At 39.7% G+C, this 16,843-nt stretch overlaps 1 protein-coding gene across 3 annotated transcripts in view; it reads right to left on the reverse strand.

Moving 5' to 3' along the window:
• Nucleotides 1-9,268: 9,268 nt before the first annotated feature.
• AQP4 (aquaporin 4) overlaps nucleotides 9,269-16,843 on the reverse strand; it is a 31,431-nt gene continuing 23,856 nt past the window's right edge. For all 3 annotated transcript variants that reach the window (XM_019526530.1, XM_019526539.1, XM_019526547.1), the window contains one exon: nucleotides 9,269-12,891. In XM_019526530.1, coding sequence (XP_019382075.1) covers nucleotides 12,613-12,891 — 279 coding nt within the window. In that variant the 3' untranslated portion in view covers nucleotides 9,269-12,612. The remainder of the gene's footprint in view (nucleotides 12,892-16,843) is intronic.

The raw sequence follows: 16,843 nt of genomic DNA on the forward strand, positions 1-16,843 counted from the left end.
CCAAGGTCCCTTCCAGCCCTAGTATCTATGAATCTATGAAATAAACAGATTTTTAAGCTAATCTCTGTTACCCAATTCTATAGTCACTGAAAGGAAATGTCAGCATAAGCATAGCAGTGTTGCTAACACTTCTGTTTTTATTACAAGTCTTGCAATATCTGGTGTGTAACTTAAACTCTCCAATTCCGGAGTCGTACACATTTTCAAGCCCTTGTGACTCCAGAGAAAAATGTAAAAGTAGCTGTAAGTCTCAAGTAACAATTGATGAATGAAAAGAATCCTAAATGTATGTAAAATCTCTTGTTTTTATGATAATCCAAAAATGTTAAGTCACCTACATCATGATTTCTGAATTGTGGGATCTTGGCCAATACTTCACAAAGAAACTCTATTACCATTATTACTATTAGCAAACACTCTGTCTACCCTGCCTTTTTAATTTTGTCTCTTACTCACCAATCAGGCCACCTCCTTTTTTTGACAATGGTTGAATATCATATACAAATTTCTAGTGGCCATACACACAGGTTGCTATATGGCCATATTTCCCAGCCCTCAGATACTGGAACGCAGCAGCTTGCAGTCAGGGTTTGAATTATACGTTGAATCTTGTGGGGGGTCTGCCAGAAAAATTAAACTGGTTCTTTGAGTAACAAGTCCACCTAAGTGAAGGAGCAATCCAATTGGAGACCACTCCCCCCGCCCCCATTACAATTTTTAAATCTTACGGGGGGGCTACCATCTCTTAGGGGCTGGGAGCGAGGCTCAGTCCTTCCAAAGCTCCCCCTTAATTTGCACCCTGCTTGCAGCGAGGGTCATGTCCCACTCCATTATGCGCATTCTCTTTTTCCCTATCCTTAACCAGATAAGAACAACAGCAGGATAAGAACAATTAATAAGAGACGGGAAGATTTCTTAATAGACCTCTACCCAAATGGAAAGGTCCATCCTCTAAATAATGAGGCATCTGTGCTTTCCTCCACAGTCCTGTTGGTGATATGCGGTTCCACTGTAATAAATTACATTTCTTTTCAAGGTGACTGTGCTTTCCGACTCACCTGTGGGTCTGTAGAGAAAAAAAACACTTAAGGAGGGAGGGCCTGTTTAAATATTCCTCTGCTATGTCCATACCATTCATTCTTTGTATTACCAGTATTTATAATTAAAGAGAGGTGTTTAGCCAGGTTAGTTTGAAGTCAGGCAGCGTAGAGATGCACCTTATAGACTAATGGAATTGGAAATGCATAAGGTTTCGTGAGTCAGCATCTGATGAAGTGAGCTCAGGCTCATGGAAGCTTATGCATCTGTGATTCAGTGGGCATGTCTACACGTGCCCCTGACTGCTCAGTACCCACTGGTACTGAGCAGTCCTGGTGGTACACAGGTTGTTTTTGACCCGACTGTGCAGTAGATCATTACTACTGTGCAGTAGCAGCGGCATCACGGTTAGTGCCTGCCGAAGCTATGTTGCTGTAGCGATGAGCTACTTTGCTGTAGCTCATCACTGCGGTGATATAGTGTTTTGTGTAAATACGCCCAGTTAGTCTACATGCATCTCTACCCTGCCTTTTCACCAATATTTGATATTTTCTGCCTAGGTCATGTCATTATAAAAATAGAATTTTAAAAATGACTTCTTCAGTTTCATTGTATTATCAAGGAATGACACTGCCAGAGAGATTTGGAGGAGCAAAGGGAAATTTAGGATTAAAAAAATATCCCTTTGATTGTTAATTGTTAATCTGAGGAGATGATTTGGTGAAACCTACCTGGAGCTGTCAGAGACAGACTGAACAGGCTGGGTCTTTGGAGCGGAGTCCACCTCTCAATCTGCTTTGATTGACAGATCTGGGTCTGCTGCCAAGGAGCTGTGGCCACAGAGAAAGGATGTTATGAATCTGTAGGTTTTCCCTGTGATAAAGACCTGTTCCAATAAACTCTAAATGCCCCATGTCCTTTAAGGTTGGTTTTAATAGCTCTATTTTTTGCTGGGTATATGAAGCAGCAGCTTAAATCCAATCACACGAGAAGTGTTGGGGTGTATTTGCAGGGTAAGACCTGCACATACAAGTGGAGAATAAAGCAACAGGAACTTATCACCTTGATAGCTTTTCTTTTCCAGGATTATTTACTTTAAAAAATAATATTTTAAGTCCTTTACTTGTAGAGCAATTCTTTGTGCCATATGCAGCTGTTCCAATGCATAAGAAGAAGGAATGTACTAATGGTCTGAAAGGAGTTAGGGTACCTTGGTTTTTTTCCTTGACACATCTGCTAATCATCAGGACATCTTGGGCAAATCTCAGGGTCCTGTGTTCCTCAAGATAATTTTGTGCAAAGTAGCTTTGTAAAATTGTTACAGCACTCTGTTAATTCAGGTTTGAAAAGTGCTTTTTTTGATTCTCTGATAAATGGTTTAGACCAGGGGCTAGCAAGCTTTTTCAAGCCATGGACCAGAACAACCTGGCTCTGGTCCAATGTGGGTCGGATGTCTTCAGCAGCACATCAGGAGTGGGAAGCGAGGAGTTTTCCCTGTGCCCTCACTGGAGCCACACAGCTGGAAGCTGCGCCTCTGTTGCCACTACTTCTCCCAGAGGCGAGTGACACTGGGGTTGGGAGGAACAGTAGCAGCATGGAAGAAGCTTCCAGCACCCTGGCACTGACATAACACTCCTCTGTCTGGAAGCGGTGCTCACACACAGTTGGGGAAGGGGGACAGGTGTGTGGAGAGAAGCAGCAATAGTGTAAGCAGAACCGCAAGCTGTCTGTCCCTGGTGCAGATCCATGCTATTCAGCCCCAGTACGGGCACAAGCACAACCACAGGCACAGGCAAAGCCCTGTGGTTCCACAGGTCGAATCCAGCCCGCAGGTTGAATGTTGCCCACAGCTGGTGTAGACAAGTCTTACCCAACCTTTCATCCCTGCAAGCTGGATGAGTGGTTCAGGGTCAGTTTGTGGGCCAGATCTGGTCAGGTCAAGGGCATTTCAGATATGGCCCCAGCCCTGTGCAGCAGATCAGGCCACAGCCCCATGCATGGTGGATCTGGCCCAGTGTCTTGGCCCTGCACTCACTGGATTGGGTCTGCTGCCTCAGCCCTGGCTCCATGTGTGCCAGCCAGATCCCACCATGTTATCTGACTCACGTGGCCCGGACATTTGGCTGTGTTAATTGCCACCACTCTGCTGCTGCCAAATTTCTGGACTCTGTGAGTCAGGTCACACAGCTCCAGGAGTTGGATCCGGCCTGTGGGTTGAGCGCCCTGGTGCAGACTGTAGGGTGAACAGAAAAACATCAGGCTCCAAGAACTCTTTCACAGAGCTTAAGAATGACCTTCTACCTTGGAGTTTCTACTCTATATTAATATCCTCTTACAACATGCCTGTGTCCTCTCTGGGAACCAGAGGGCCAAGAATTCAATGCATTCAAATCAGTTCTACAAATAGATCTACATAAACACAACACCTTGCTTATTTTTAGGGTTCTCTGAATTCTGCATTTGTGTGGTTCAGGAGTGTGGAGTAAAGCCAGCTCTTGCAACTAAACTTGATCCAGAATCTAGATTTTCATGTTGTGAAGTTTACACTAGTTCCTCATTTTCTAGTTTATCTCAGACCAGTTTAACTGAGTTAGTAATCCATGCTCATCATCAATGTTCATATACCCCTGGATATATGAACATTGAAAATTTTCACGCTTACCTTGCAGGCCCAAATCCATTTCAGCTACCAATACCTCTAGTTTTCTCTGCATTAACTACTTCTGTGATGAAGTTATATCATTAGTACAAAAACTATTGGCCCCTAAAACACTGAAAACATAAAGGTAGCATAAAATAAAATCATTTTAATATAACACCACATTTTTATTATTCTGCTTTCATGTTTATTATTTTAAGGTGTAGGTTCAGTTTCCAAGTAATTTTTTCTCTGTTGAACTGAGGAGTAACAGAATCTAAGGTTGTAAAGGCAGAATATAATCTTTAGAAAAGTGAATTGCATTTTTATTATTTATATGGGACAATGTAATTTATATAAATTGTTATTTATATAACAATTAAATCAAAAGCAAGAAAAGAAAAAGTTAAATTTCTCCTCAGAAACTCAGGAGTTTGCAACTTCAGGGTTAAAATCTAAATTTGGGGGTGTGGAGGTGGGAAAAGGCATTTCTGAAGGAAAAGCTAGCAATGAATAATATATACCAGAAAGCATAACCTGATTTTGCAACGCAAGAATATTTGTCAGTAGAAAAGCTCATTCACAAATCACAATCTTTGAGAGGAAAGAAGAGAGAGAGTTATTACTGTGGTAAGCTATAAGTTAAGACTGTGCTATTTAATTCTGTAAATGCATTTCAGGAAGCAACTTGTAGGAAAGATGGCATGTAAAATGAAGTTGTGAGGAACTAAAAGGGTAACAAATATAAAAAAATAAACAACTTCCCAATAATCCTGTATACAGGGTCATGTTTCTCTAGCAGATCATTTTGCTCTGAACTTTTCTAAAGCACTCAGACACAATGGTGATAGCTCCTACATAAAAACCTTAGATGTTATGAAGCTGTATCCAATCAAAGGATACCGATTCAATCTTACAAACGCTGGTACTAAATTAAGTTGGATAGAAATTATTACCCAAGGAGAAATCAATCTATGGTAGGAAATTTTCAAGGGTAGCTCTAGAAATGACTAGGGTAGGGGACAGATCCAAACGGACTTTGTAACCCCATATGTTAAGGCTTCCTCTGTTTTATTTTCTAGGCTTTTTCAAGAAATGTTTGTAGGGCACAAAGCTTTACACTCACATTTTTGTCTTCAGGCTAGAGAAGCTTCTGCCTTTATGCCCTAGCAATGTATAGCCCCAGTAAGTTTGAACTTCTCTGGACAGCTGCAGAAAGGGGAAAAAAAGCCCAAAACAAAATTGTATTTGAAACAGTTGTGTTTGATTGCATACATCCTACAAGTGCAGCTGGTCTGAATCAGCTCTGAAAGGATGTTGTGCAGCTGTTTCTCTGGAGCAGCACCTTTGGGCAAACAGAGCAGAGCCCAACATCTATGTACATCTCCCTGATCTCTGGAGTTCATTTTGTCCCTGCTCTGTCATGTTTAATCATCAAACATTGGGCTTTATTTTACTATATCTTCATTGATGTATGCTCAAAAGTTACTAGGCCAATCTACCATTGTACTGATTTTCCTATCAACATTTTGCTTCCAAATTAGAGCCTTGGAACTTGCCACAAAAAAAATCTAATTCTTACAAAACTGCTCTGAGGCATTTCTCATTCTTTGCCAATACCAAAAAACCTGGGTCCAAATCTTCAGATGTAAATCAGCACAGCTCCAGTGAGGCCAATAAAGGTACATCCTCTGATCATTAATGTACTGGTTCTGTTAGGATTAATCTGCACAGGATAAATATGTATCAGCAAGTCAGTCTGGAAAGATTACTTAATGGTGAGCCTGATGTGCATCCTGGCTATAGGTATGGTATAGGAATTGGAACAGAATAGATTCCATCAGAATGACAAATAATAAGGGACTTTTAAGAAACCGAATGGATTGACTTCCTGAGATTTGCTGCTATAAGGCAAATGGAGCATTCACACAGCATAGAGAATGCTACTGAATAGCAAGGTATACAGAATAAGTATTTAAGCATAATGCAAAATGAAACGGTTCCTGATTTCCTAACAGTGGTATAATATTATAGACTTGAAAGTGCTAATAACTCAAGTTTCAAAATGATTTAAAAGTAATAGTGAATTTTAAAATGGGTCAAGCATGAAAAAATGTACACGTCAAGTGATTCTTTAAAGAAAATAAAGGCTTATGCAATGCAGAGAGGAATGCGTCAAGCCAGCAATTTACTGGAACTGTGAAAACACCTAGCAATTATTTTCAGTTTGGATTGGGGTAATGGAAATTAGAATTCTAGTACTTTTGTCTTAAAACCCTTGTTGAGACAGGAATGTCCCTTTGATGAGGTTTTCTTTCTTTTCAGTCAGAATATGGACCCAAGACCACAACCTTATCATAACTACCTAAAAGCAACCCTCCACTAGCTTGTTGTAAACTATCTTGTTGCAGCTCTACGAACTAGCCAACCAACCAAATTCCACTGTGTTTGGGCCCCTCTTAGTATGTGAAAATAAAAAAAATTAGAACTTAAGATTCCAGTGGAGCATGCATCAACCTGAAATTTATGCAGCTTTTTTGCATATTCTCATTGGTTCACATAAATGATTAAGCAATAAAAGCAATTTGTGTTTGCCAGAATGTCCACATATTTACTTGATTCCAACCACCTGAAATACAGTAAAGAGAACAGACCTTGAGAATTTGATCAACAGTTTGGACAACAGTTCCACATTTACATAATGAGAAGCTAAGCATTGTGTGAATCAGTGATACCCAATCTTTTCATCTTGTGGGCCAAAGAATGGAGCCAGGTCAGTCCACAGACCACATCTGGTTCGTGGGCCCTATGCGGCACGTGGGGCGAGGCTGGGATCCAATCCCAGTGTACAGCAACAGCACAGAACCCAATTCCAGCACATGGCAATAACCCACCCAAAGCCTGACACAGCTGCACAGGGCCAGGGCCCAGTTCAGCCAGCCCAGCCATGGCTGAGCCACCCATACAGGGTTTGGAAACTTTGTAGTGGGAGAGCAGTGGTAATATTAGTTGCCACCACTTTTCCACTGCCAAATTTCCAGACTCATGGGGACACACACAGGCTGGATGACATGGTTCTGTGGACATGGTCTGGCCCTTGGGCTGAGAGTTGATCAACCCTGGTGTAAATGACTGATGACATTGCATAGTTTATTGAGACTGCACTATGCTTTGTGGGGTAGGCCATATCCATGTGGGTTTGAACTGAGGGAGTGAGGACCTACACTTATCTCAATATTCTTCCTAATCTAACACTGATGTCTGCTCACTGTTAGATGTGTCGGGATATTTGCTTTTTCTTGTTCTGAAGAAACATTTTGAATTTTTGGTATAAACTGTCGATATATCTCTATATATAGTGTATAGTGATATACTATAAAATCAGTATCAATAATAATATATAATACATATAAAACATTGTGAATTTCAGACTTTATGAATTGCAGGCCAAAAGGGAAATAGAAAGAAAAATGTTACAAACAGGCAGCCACTCCACATTACTAGAGCCCTGTGTCAGAGCAGTTTTAAGTTTCTTGCTGTGGATCCAGAGATGAGAGTTTAAGCCTCACTCCAGATCTGTAACATAGGCTGCTCCTAGTTGATGGGTAATTAGGCATAAAATGAATAAAACAATGAGCCTTTTAGTTGGGTGCCTGTAATAAATGGTAAGGTTAGAAAAGAAAGATGGTCATACTCACTCCTTGCTCCTTGTGATTTTAACTAAATTATTTTACTTGTATATGTAACTATTGTTTTTCTAGTTGGCATAGAAAAGTAAAAAAACATTAACAGCCAAGATAACGGTTAGCAATCTGATACGAGTAAGTGCGTTTACAGCATATGAAACACAATGCAATCTGCTCTAGATAAGCAAGTTACAAAAGGAAAGTTCATAATAACATTGACTTTGAATGACATTTTGATTTTGAAGAATAGGATTATGAAGAAATGAGGAGCAAAAATGACCATGCCTGTATGACTTAGGTCTGTATCTTCTACCTCCCTGAAGAGTGCCCTATAGAATAGGGCAGGGGTACTCAACCTCAGGCCATGGGCCAGCATCCTGCCTGATGAGCCACATTATCCAGCTCCCATAGTCTGGAAATTTGGAAGTGGGAAGTGGTGGCAGTGTTAATTGCTGCTTTCCTGCTGCCCAAAATCTTACGTGTTTCCCAGTTACCAAACAATGCATTTACATTTTAAGCAGACAATAGTTTATTTACAATAACAATACAAAATACAGCAAAATGTTATATATTAAAGTTTAAAATTCTTTAGTACACTTTTGATATTGTAGTGATTAACATTTTAATAATCAAAAACTTGGTGGAAACATCCATGCATTCTCCATTTTTTCTGAATTGCAGTGACTGTAGCAATCTGACTTGGCTAGTATAAACTAATAATAAATCCTGTTTGCATATTTTCAACGATATTTATTCAACATGTCCTTGATAAACTCAGATGCACACACTGGGCATGTCCAGATGAGTGAAGCTGTGCGGGACATGGCATCGCAAACACATCTGCAGCACCACAAACTGCACGGTCAGGTCTTCTCCGTGCTGCAAGGGCATGCTGCCCGTGCATGCACTATTCTGCTTCCCCACCCCGCACAGGTTTTTTTTGACCCTTTGATATCCAAGGGTCAAAAAAACCCACAGAAAAAAAAAATGGAGCAGCACATGCCCAGGCAGCATGCACTGCTGAAAAGCAGAGTTGGTTTGCCCAGAGTCATGCTGTGGCGGCCAGCTAGGCTCCGCCTGGCAGGATCGCCACTACTGCAGCCCTGGGAGGACTCTGGTTCCCAGGTAAGGCTGCTGGAGCCAGCCCAGTGCTGGACCTAGCCTCCTTTACCACCTGCTGGGGTAACTTGCCATGTGCCAAAGTGCGTGGCACAGGCATTCCCCAGGGACAAGAAGCTGCGGCACAAGGTGCACCACTGCTACTTGTCCCCATGGAACCAAATGTCCGTGTTTGTCTGGACATGGCCACTTTGGTGGCAAGTTATATAAATTTGATTCTAAGTTGGTATTTCTGATGTCCTAAGAGAAGGTCCATAATATGATTTCTTTTATATTTGATTCATACTTTTTAACATTGTGCTGTGTATAATATCTGGCATATATTTTCAGAGGCTGCTGACAAAACATTGCAAAGCATAACTGCTACATCTTTGTAACCAGCATTTAAAAGGTGGAAATCCCTGTAACTTATTACAGTGATAATTGGCATTTTACCCAACTGCCAAAGCAAAGTACTGGTAACCACAAAATATATCACAGAAAACTCATGTACTAACACATGTACCAGATGCAAGCAGATGATGTGATATGCAAAGTTTGGCCTATACCTACTGAGGTCAACCATAGCTCCCTGTACTTCAATAGCAGAAGGAATATAGTACATCAGATGCTGCAGGAAATACATATTTATGAGAACAATTATAATTGGGGTCATGAACCATTTAGGATTCTTGCATTTTAAAAGATATTTGTTTGCTTAAATTTAATCCACTTCTAATCTTTTAGTTTTCATAGTTTCATAGTTAGTAGGATCGGAAGGGACCTGAGCAGATCATCAAGTCCGACCGTTTTGATTGGCAGCAATTAAATATTTTGAATACCTTGGTCCTGATGTGAATATACTGAAGGAAACAACTCTTTCATTGACAGAGCAGATGTAAGAGTCCATCTGGCTGGTCATTTCCATTTCTAAATTTTGAGGATACTGGGGTCATAATGACCAATGGGCATAGTTTTTGTCATATCTATTCACCATCATGAACAAATAAGATTTACATTGTAAAACTTAGATTACCAAGTTATATTACTAGGTGCATGCAACTGACAGCCAACAAAATATAAAGTACAAGAGTATTATTAAAACAATACTAAAATACAAACCAGATCATGAGAAAAAGTCATGTTAGTCTATAGTGTTTAACCAAAAGGTACATACTACATGGTAATGACACCACAGAAAACAATTTATAAGAACACATATTCCTTCAGGTTGAGGCTAAGTCAATTTGTTAAAGTGATTGATCTGTGGCATTCCCTTTGTTTAATGATGATCTCTCTGTGTGGTGCTGTAGAATAGACTGTAATGAGAAATATTCCTGGAGTTTGCTTTAGAGGTGGGTCATAAAGCTCAAGACAAATGCACCTGCTTTCAAAGTAATACATCTTGCTGAAAGGATCTCTCTCAACCTTTAATTTTGAAAAACACATACAAAATACAATTTGTATGAGAGAACGGTATCAAATAATAAAATGACACTTCATTACTTCCATGCTATTCAACAGCAAACCTCTCAAAGAGTCTTCCTCAGTGAGAGTACAAGCTGACCCACTGTATCTCACTTTTCTTACCATAACCTCTTAAGTCTACAGAGACCGGGTGGCAATATCCCTCACCAGATTGTGTTGTATTTGCTTTGGCTTCCCTTTCTCCCTGCCTTCTTTGTTCAGCAATCTGTCTTATCACTGTCTCTTTCTTTGTGTGAAGAAGTCTCCTGAGACAGGCACTGAGTGTTTGCCACCCTTCAGTAATAGTGTTTCATGAAAAAAAAAAGTCTTTTAATTGACTTGGCTAGTTTTATATTCACCTCAGCAATAGAATTGGACTGTAGATAGTTGGGGAAGGTACACATTTAATTCCTTTTGTCTAAAAGGGCTGTAAATACAAAATAACATAATCACGGTCTTGTATTTAAATAATATGATGCCCTACAAACTTTACAAATCATGAGTTACTAGAGCATGCTTAGTACACAAATTAAATGCAAAAAAAGTCTTTTAAAGTCTACAAATGTGATAATAGCTTTCTCCATTTAGCTTGCAGCTGAAACCATGCAAAATGTTTTGCAAAGTCCAAAAGAAATTAGTCCAAAAAGCAGAACAAAACTAGGGCCGAAACAGTGCTCCAGTTTTAAATTTTTCCCACTGAATTCGTTTAAGGTAAAATCCAGCCTTGTACAGAGAGACAGTATATGTCTTAGCCTTCAGACCTTGTACTTCCCACTGAACAAAAGCAGATTTCTGTCCTACCATATGCGAGCACTAAAAATGTCATGCATGCTCTTACTTACATTTATATTCATGAATGTTGATGCTGTGATTGTTTCCTATGTACAGTTAATAAAATATATTTCTCTTTCCTATAGGGGTGAAAGCTATCATAAAGGGGACATGAGAACAGAAAAACAAATATACCAGTATTGTCCTTGCGCAGTGATGAACAGCTTTGAGTTTACCAGTGGTCTATTACTCCATCACTGTATCTATCTAATACATTAGAACAAACTCATTTAATATGTCAAAGAATAGACCAGTCTAGTACAATTTACAACCTTTGCTGATTCATTTTCCTCCAGTATTTATGTAAGCATCAATGACTTTTCATGTTTTAGATTAAAAAACACATACAATTATGGTAATAACATAGTACTCCAACAGCACTGTAATGGCATATCACAAAAAAATTCCAAACAATTGGTTAGGAACAAAGCAGTGTCTTGTTTAGGAAGAGCTCTAAAGAACTTTTTGGTTGGGTTAGCTATATCTGTTGAAATGCTTCCATAGAGGAAAGATTGGTTATCTTTATGTGTGTAGAAACATCGGGACATCCCTTTTCACATTCTTTTATAAAGCATCTCACTTTCTTTTCTTATTAAGAAATAAGACTAATGACAAAACCTTTACTATAGACATGATAGAATAAAACTATATGAACAGTGGAACACTCATCAATGATACTCAACAAAAGAGAGACCAGTTAACAACAGTCAAAGCTAAAGTAGTCGTATCAATATGAGCCTTTATCAAAAATATTTCCCAATCAGTATTTCAATATAGTTACCCAGAATTAAAATAAAACCTCATCTACTTTGCTAAAAAATAAAAAATAGTCTCCTTGTAAGCAAAATGGGTAAGTCATTTAAACTTTTAGGTTATATAAATTAGCACAGAAATGTTTATTTGAACAGGAGCACTGAAAACAGATACACCTTCCTTTCTTCTGATATCTTTTACTTGAGTTACTGAGTAACACGTGAGCTTTCATGTTTTCCGAATGACCTTGATAGACTGGCGACCCTAAATGATCAATAGCTGAACCTCAAGAGAATGTTTCACCAGATGGACAGCTATACTAACTTGTATACAATCTATGAAAATGTTTTGCAGCTCAAATCAGAATTTCAACTTCACTATTTCTGGTCATAAGCAGAGAAGAAAGCAGTGTTTTTATATACTGTGGATACCTGATGAGTAGAAACTGGTAGGATGACTGATCAGTACCTATTTTCTACCAATTAACAATATAGTTTTTCAGAAGTAGGTTTTAAAGAAAGGATGAGAGGGGATACACAAGAAAAAACCAACACTTTCTTTTTTTGAATTTGGATGAATCTGTTAAATACTGTACACTGGCATTTTTGTCACTGAACCTTTCAAAAACTGCTTAATGGTAAGATATTCTAATCAGGGTTGACAACAGCCAATTAAGTGTCAGAAGAACAATCTGATAAATATGTCTGTATGTCTATAGGCATTTGCTGATAAGTCTTAACTGTCAATCTGAATGTTAAATATCTTTATTTCCATCTCACTATTGATTAAATTATTAAAGGGAAATGCTTTCATCTTTCTTTTAAATTGATTTTAGGGATATTCCAAAAAAAGCGGGGGGAAAAGAATATTTCTGAACTTGGAATAATCGGTGGGGACCCCTAAATAAAGTAAACCTTTAATATTCAAACTGAGATGTATGGTTTGGTAAAACAACTATTTAACTACCTAGCTGCTTTCATCACCATACAGTTTAAGGTGTTGTATATACTTGCTTTAAAGTAAATCTGTCTCTTTAATGGGTGGAAGGATATCTGTGGACATGCTAGAAGGCTGTCCTCTGCTTTCAGTGCTCTTTGCTAGTCATACTGAAGACAGCACCTCACTGGACGGATCACCTCTCTTCTTGTCTTCACCTCTTTCAATGTCAATCACATGAACGATGCCAGGCTTCAGGATCAAATCATCAGTCTCTATTTGGCTCCGAGTATCTTCCACCTCCACATATTTTCCTTTAGACTGCTGGGTAGCCTTACTGAAGACATCTTTAAAACGATGCTTGAGTTCAACATCTGGACAGTAGACGTATTCATAAAGGGCACCTGCAAGGACTGCTCCTATTATTGGTCCTAACCAATACACCTACAGACAGAGGGAAAAATGCAATAGTACATGTTGAAAAAAAATGGATTTCAGAGAAAAGTGCCTCTACTTTAGACTTTAAAATAATTGGTGTCCACCAAACCACTTGCCTGGAGCTCTTAACCATCCTTACCATGCACATGCACTTACTTAGATACTCCTGTGGCTTTTCCTGGCACATCTGGTGAACTTTCCCTCCCAATGGACTTACAAGATTGGGAGGTGCTATTATTCCCAGTTGTAGTAATGGAGGTGTGTCTGAGCTGCAAACTTACCAAGCCAAGCTGTAGTACCTAAAATACATCACGCTGCAATGCGCAGGTTGTCTCCTGAGCTGGAAGCAATGCAGCTATACTTCTGCAATGATGTGTCTGGGCTAATAAGTTCCAGTGAGTCAATGTTAATTAGCCCAAACACAGAGCCATGCAAACCTAGCTACATGCTTTCTGGTTTAGAAACTAGCACTTTTAGAGTGATGCTGGTATGTTTCAGCATGGGCTGGTATGTTTCAGCATGTTTCAGTAGACCACCACTTTGCAGAGTAAAAACACATCCTCAAGTCCTCAGTGTCTCTGTTCACAGGCTCACAAGTCTTTTTCCTTTCTCTGAAAACGGGAAAATATACACAAAATCCCACCTAGACATCCTGAATGGTACCATCAGTAGATTTAACAGCTCAGACCCTCCTCTTAAATTCTTTGTGCTTTCATGATAAAGCCTAGAAAACCATGGTGAGCACAGAACAACAGGATATGGAGAAGCTACTAAATATATTTAATTTTAGGGATGTTAGTGATGTAGATCCACCATTTCCCTTGTTCTTTTAAAAAGAGAGATCCAAACATCAGGTTACTGGACTACTGGAGAGATTGGCTGGTACATAGGCCAAGGATACTGGGACGCAAAAAGGTCACAAAAAATGCCTCTTTCCACCTACAACCTTTATGTCTCCAAACACCTCTGTGCAATATTCCTCTACCAGTGGACAATATCTTGTACAATATTCCTTACCTACTCCTCAGTGATGACTAGTGGTAGTTGATACTGGTACTGGTGGTCCCAGGAAGCATTGCCAGGTTTCTTGATATGGAGGTTACTTGTGCCTCATGTCCCTTGTGCCATCTGTCTCCATTAATGACAACTGACTAGCTTTTCTTTGAGGGAGCAGAAGGGCTGTAAACTGATGCTGAATTTTGCCCAGTGAGGCAACATGCAAGTTCTTTATCAGACAAGTCCTGATGTTCTCTACATTTCAAATGCTTGGGACCAGTTCAACTATGCCCATAATTTTTTCTCTATGGAGAGAGAAAAGGCCCCTTGTGCAGTCACTTGCCCCTATGCCAAACAAGTGTGGGATGCCACCGTCCTGATGTAGTAATTTTTTTTACACTTTGCACAGGTGAGAATGATGGCCCAAGGGACAGTGCAGTAAAGATTTAGGCCTCTTATCTTCAACAACAGAGCAGTTTTGTGCGATTTTAGCTGGTATGTACATACCCTGTCATGAGGCAGCCTCTAAATAGTTTTTTGTTGGTTGAATTGTCAGTTAAGAACCTCATTTTATTTGCACTTCTTGCAAGTGAGCACAAAGAGAATAAAACTGTAAGCAGCAAATCGATTTGCTTTTTGCATTTCTATTCAAGATGATGAGGTGTTTGTGAGGAAAAGAAACCTTTTGAAGCATATGCAGAAATAATTCTATTTTTAGGATCATGTTTTCAGGAGAATGTAAATCCATAATTTTGAAATCATAGAATGCTTTATGTAGCCGGCTTCTGTGCAGACACAACAGGCAGTTAGGTACCTAATTATTCTTGGATATGCAAATATAGTGCACACACACATACATCTCTGGTGTGTGGTCCTTAATATGACTCTCAGTAGTCCTGTAGAATAAGTGCCTCTGCTAATAGCTGGGGGCCATCTCTTTTGCAATAGTTAGGACAGAAGTTACACCCTCTTAAAATGTTGCTACACAAAACCTGATATGCATATATACAATTAACCGGTTTTTACCCTGTTTTGACTCATTCAGAATTGAAAAATGGCAGTAGTTTTTAATAAGAAGAAACCACTGACTAGAAACAGAGAAAATCTCTTTCAGTTGGATGGAGGAACAAAATTACTGCCATAGGTGTTTGCAGGATTGGAGCCTGATCCTCCTCCAGCTGAAGATAATGGAAATACAATTAACTCCAGAAGAAACAATATAGGACCCGCAACTTCAGATTAAGAATAAACTGTCTCTCTTTCCAGGCAATTTTCTTAAAGATAATGCTAGAATATTCTTAATATTGAATATTAAGCTGGACTAGTTTATGGTACGGTAGCACAGAGATGTCTAGTTTTACAACTGGCATGTGTGCCATGTAGAAATAAGTATTTGAAATTGCTGGGTTGGAACAGACATGTAAAGTGGAAAGTGTCTGGTAATCTCATGCTTCAGAGCTTTGGCTGTCATCTGAGGTAAGGAAGAATTTTTTTCCACTCATGGATGTTACTGGCTTCTGGGTTTTTTCTAATCAGTGCTTAGAAAACCCTGAGTTTCCAAGTTCTTGCTCTTCCACTAACGTCATACTGAATGACACTCTGGGTCAAGAATAAGTTTTTCCTTGAGTGAGAGTGACATAGAGTGCGGGTTTGCCTTTTTTTCCTAAGCTGGGCCATGGTCTTTTCCTAGGATCTCCTGAGCATACATTAACCAACTGTAGTAGCAGGGCACTGGAAGTGCCCTCACCTTCTCTGCTTTTACCTAATGGGATGGTGTTGCAGGCTGTTGGTGTTTTGGATGTCAGCTTGCATTTGTGTGTGTGGGCCTGCAGTGGTCAGTTTGGGGATTCCTTGGGTAAAGGATTGTCTACAAAGGCAGATGACAGGACTCTATGGTCCTATTCTAGGTTCCTAAGCATCTGTAAAAATGCTTTAAGTTTAATTAGGTGAAGCTAGACACTATCCATTTCCCTCTATCAAATATTGAGTTTTTGATAAAACCTTGTAAAGAATGAGTTAGCTGGTTATGGCATCATCATAATCAATGATGACCTCTTAATTAAAATGGCACCCATACCTGTACTCCAAATTGAGCTGACGTTGGCTAATCAAAGCAGGTAATATCTGGTCTGTCTCTTTAAAAGGCCAGATTGCAAACCCCCTATCTCACCTTGGTGAGCAAATAGTCACTCAGGGTTCCTATACTCGTGCATGGAGCCGGCTTCAACATGCTGGAAATACAGCTTGTCGGAGCAGACTTGATTAATCGAGTCTGTTGGAGCATGGAAATTACCGTGCTCCAGCAGACTCTAGCATCATGTGCATCAGTGTCCCTGTGCTGAAAAAGGGCGGCGAGGCACTTTGACCTAAAGCTTGTTTGATGAGTTTTAGTTCAAAGCACCCTGCCACCATTTTCAGTGCAGAGGATGCTGATACACATGACGCGCAGGTGCTTTAAATTAGTACAGCTTGCTAATTAAAGAGCCCCCCCATGCCTTCCAGAGCATATGTAATATGCCCTCAGGTAGTGTCACTGAAAGCAGCACAAAGAGGGTCAGCTCCCTTATTTTGTATGTCTGGCATGATTTGTTTTAGGACTGGGAGAAACGTGACACCTGTGGGAATCCCCTTCTCTCTCCAGCAGCAACTACCTTAAAAAAATAACCTCCCAGTCTACAATACACTACAACTATTCATCCCATCCTGAATAGAAAGAGCACAACATTAAGATGTTTACTTTAGACAAAGTACAGATAAATATGGTAAAGCACACAGCAGGGTCAGTGCCCGCCTTTCTCATTAATGGTCTGTGTGGAATGTGCTATGAAGAACAAGAAAAAAGTTGAGGGGAATTAAAGAAATGCTCGGTGGCATTGTAATGGTAAATGAAACATAAATGCAGGGTTACCCATTGGTTTTCCCATTTTCCCATAATAACAGCAGGTCCAAACGATCGAGCAGG

Source organism: Gavialis gangeticus, unplaced genomic scaffold, assembly GCF_001723915.1.
Source record: "Gavialis gangeticus isolate Ggan-Ray unplaced genomic scaffold, GavGan_comp1, whole genome shotgun sequence".
NCBI classification, from domain to species: domain Eukaryota; kingdom Metazoa; phylum Chordata; order Crocodylia; family Gavialidae; genus Gavialis; species Gavialis gangeticus.